Here is a 2,782-nt window from a genome sequence, read left to right on the forward strand (position 1 = left end):
ATTTAATGGGCTGACTTTTTTATTGTATTTTTTTTAATTTTGAATTTCTATGTTTGTTGTTTTCAATTTTGGAATGAATTATGAATTTCTCGTGTTATAATTGCTCACTGTTTTCTATTTTTACGAGTAAAATGGATTCTAATTGTGAATAATGCAATTTAATAGTTGGAGTGTGGATTGTGCCTGCAGGGTTATGGGAGTTGTGGCTTGCCTTGAAAATTAAGGGAATGATGACGTGGAGAGGACTTGGGGCTTGGATCCAGACCGGGGTTAATGACGCTCTAATACTCCCCCTCCATCCCCAAAAGAATGCATTCTTTCTTTTTTAGTTCGTTCCACAAGAATATGCACTTTCTATTTGAGAACTTTTTTCTTTTTATTGAGATGAGACTCTCATTCTTCACTAACAATACCTTAATTCATTTTTCTTTCTATCTCTCTTTTACTTTACCAATGTACATTGAAACCCATATCCAAACAAAAATGCATATTCCCGTGGGATGAATGGAGTATATAAAAGTAGGATCTATATTCCACTAACTTTTTCATCCCACTTCTTGTTACATTTTTTAAAACCCGCGTCAGGTCTTGTGCGAAGTATTGGAGATCTATACCTCTTTGTCGCATGTTCAATGAAAGAAGTAGGAACAAATGGAAAGTATATACTACCTCTGTCCCTAAAAACTATGAACATCTGATTCGGCATAAATTTTAATGTATAATTGGTAAAGTAAGATAGAGATATAAATGGTAGAATAAGTAATTTAGTGCAGTGGACTCTACATCATTAATAATGCAGTATATGATATAAGTTGTAAAGAAAATGATATTTAATGGTAATATATTATTTAATTATTCTAAAATAGAAAATTTCATATTTTTCAGGATGGATTATATAAATAATTCATACTTCTTGGATGAAGTACTATTATGTTTATAATACAATTCATGTTGTGTTTATCTACTAATATGGTGATTGTTTATATAATTAGTTGAGATATATGACCTTTTAGTTAGCGTTGTATGTTCATCTCATAGTTATCCAGAAAACTTAAATTAAATTTAAAATAATAAAGCAATGAGCCAATATGACTTAATCGTATTTGGTATTGATGTAACTCTCAAGTTGACACCAATTTTCAAAGTCTACTTATATCAAATAGATACGCGCAAGGAATTATTGAAAAATAGTCATTTATAAAAATAACCGACATTAAGATACAAATGATCAAGGCACTCGAATAGGATAAAAATAAGACCAGCAATATTTATTTAGTGCAACAAACACACACACACACACATATGGTGCGCAATGTCGACCGATCTCTCTCAGTTCTTCTCACTCTCCGTGTCGCTAAGGTTGTCGGAGCGTTTTCCATGGTGGTGGCCGCCGCCGTGGCCCCCTCTCCTGCTCTTCTTCCCCTTCTTGTCGCCGTCGTTGTGGTCAACGTAGTCAGTGATGTCCAAATGAACGCCGGGATCGTTGGTCTTGTAGCTGCCCCCGAGCATGATGGAGTTGTTGATGGCTTGGAAGTTGCTGTTGACGACGTAGGAGGCGGATTCCTCCTGCTCCGGCAGGGAGAGGCCCTGAGGGGCGGCGGTTTTGTCGTCTAGGTCGCCGCGCATGGTGGCGCCTAGGTTGGTCCCGGCCAGCGTGATCATCCTCATGCCTTGCTCGTCGTCGTCAGCTTGGGCGTGGGAGCTCGAGCTCCCTGATTTTTGGGAGCGTTGGATGCTGCCCAAGCGGCTGGTGAGGGTGGAGATCATCTCTCGAACCTCTTGGTCGAGATTCTTCTGCTTCTCGCGGTCGGTGGGAGAGGCGGCGTTGTTTAGGTCCGGAGCCATGGGAGGGGGAAGAGAGTAGGGTTTGGTTTTGATGGGATTTTTGAGCTTTTTTGGGTTGTGAATGAAGGTTAAGTGAGATATATGAGTTGCATTTATGTAGGGGAAAAGTTGATACTATTTGTTGTGAGAATCTTAGTGGGGGGTTTTGGTTTTGGAGGTTTGAATTCTTTTCTTACTTGTGCATGCAAGAATATATCTTTATTTGCTTCCATTGATGCGAGTGGAAGCAAGGGATTGCTTGTTAGAGGGTTTTCTCTAAAAATGTAGTGTGGGAGAAACTAAAGATCTTTTCGAGCCCTATTGATAGTTTGGCACAAATACTTTTATCTCAATAGTTTGCTTAGGCTTTTTCGATTTCATTAGAAAAGGAAGGACTCTTATTAATGTTTCTATTTTCATGGCATTCATGTTACATAACAAATGTTTAGTTTGACCATTATTATTTATGGAGTTCAATTTCCTGTGTTTAGTTTGGCTTTAGATAATTCAAGTTTTCTCTTTTTTTAAACAACTGACTCTTGTTTTGTAACATGTCAAGTTTGGATAGTTAGCATAACTAAAGCAATGACCTTTAATTAGGCGGGCCAAAGCAATTAATGAGGACCTTGCAGAAATGGTAAAAGGCAAACAAAACAATAGAAATGGATTGTATTGATGCATTTAATCCTCCTAAAAGGCAAACCACACATCTCTTTAATGTATATATACAATCCCATTATTAGGGCGTTCTCTTTTTCCAATAGTTTCAGATGCATGCAAAGGTGTGATCTAGATAAAAAAAAGTCACAAATCGATATTTTGGTTATTCGAAACAGTTGTTTGGTTTGCACTATATGAAGCACTAGTGATACATATCACAATCCTCAATTTATGTTTTTCCCTCACCACTTCTGTATCGACAAAGTGATGATCATAACTCCTCTATAAAGGAGTGAAT

At 37.5% G+C, this 2,782-nt stretch overlaps 1 protein-coding gene across 1 annotated transcript; it reads right to left on the reverse strand.

Annotated features, from left to right (window-relative positions):
* Positions 1-1,329: 1,329 nt before the first annotated feature.
* On the reverse strand, positions 1,330-1,845 carry LOC125197807. Its single transcript, XM_048096335.1, has one exon. It carries the CDS (start codon positions 1,843-1,845, stop codon positions 1,330-1,332), a length of 516 nt encoding a protein of 171 aa, XP_047952292.1.
* Between the last annotated feature and the right edge of the window lie 937 nt (positions 1,846-2,782).

The sequence above is a fragment of the Salvia hispanica genome, unplaced genomic scaffold, assembly GCF_023119035.1.
Source record: "Salvia hispanica cultivar TCC Black 2014 unplaced genomic scaffold, UniMelb_Shisp_WGS_1.0 HiC_scaffold_1005, whole genome shotgun sequence".
NCBI classification, from domain to species: domain Eukaryota; kingdom Viridiplantae; phylum Streptophyta; class Magnoliopsida; order Lamiales; family Lamiaceae; genus Salvia; species Salvia hispanica.

Coding starts and splice junctions, on each gene's coding strand:
- LOC125197807 (XM_048096335.1), bottom strand. CDS start 1,845: ATGGCTCCGGACCTAAACAACGCCGCCTCTCCCACCGACCGCGAGAAG.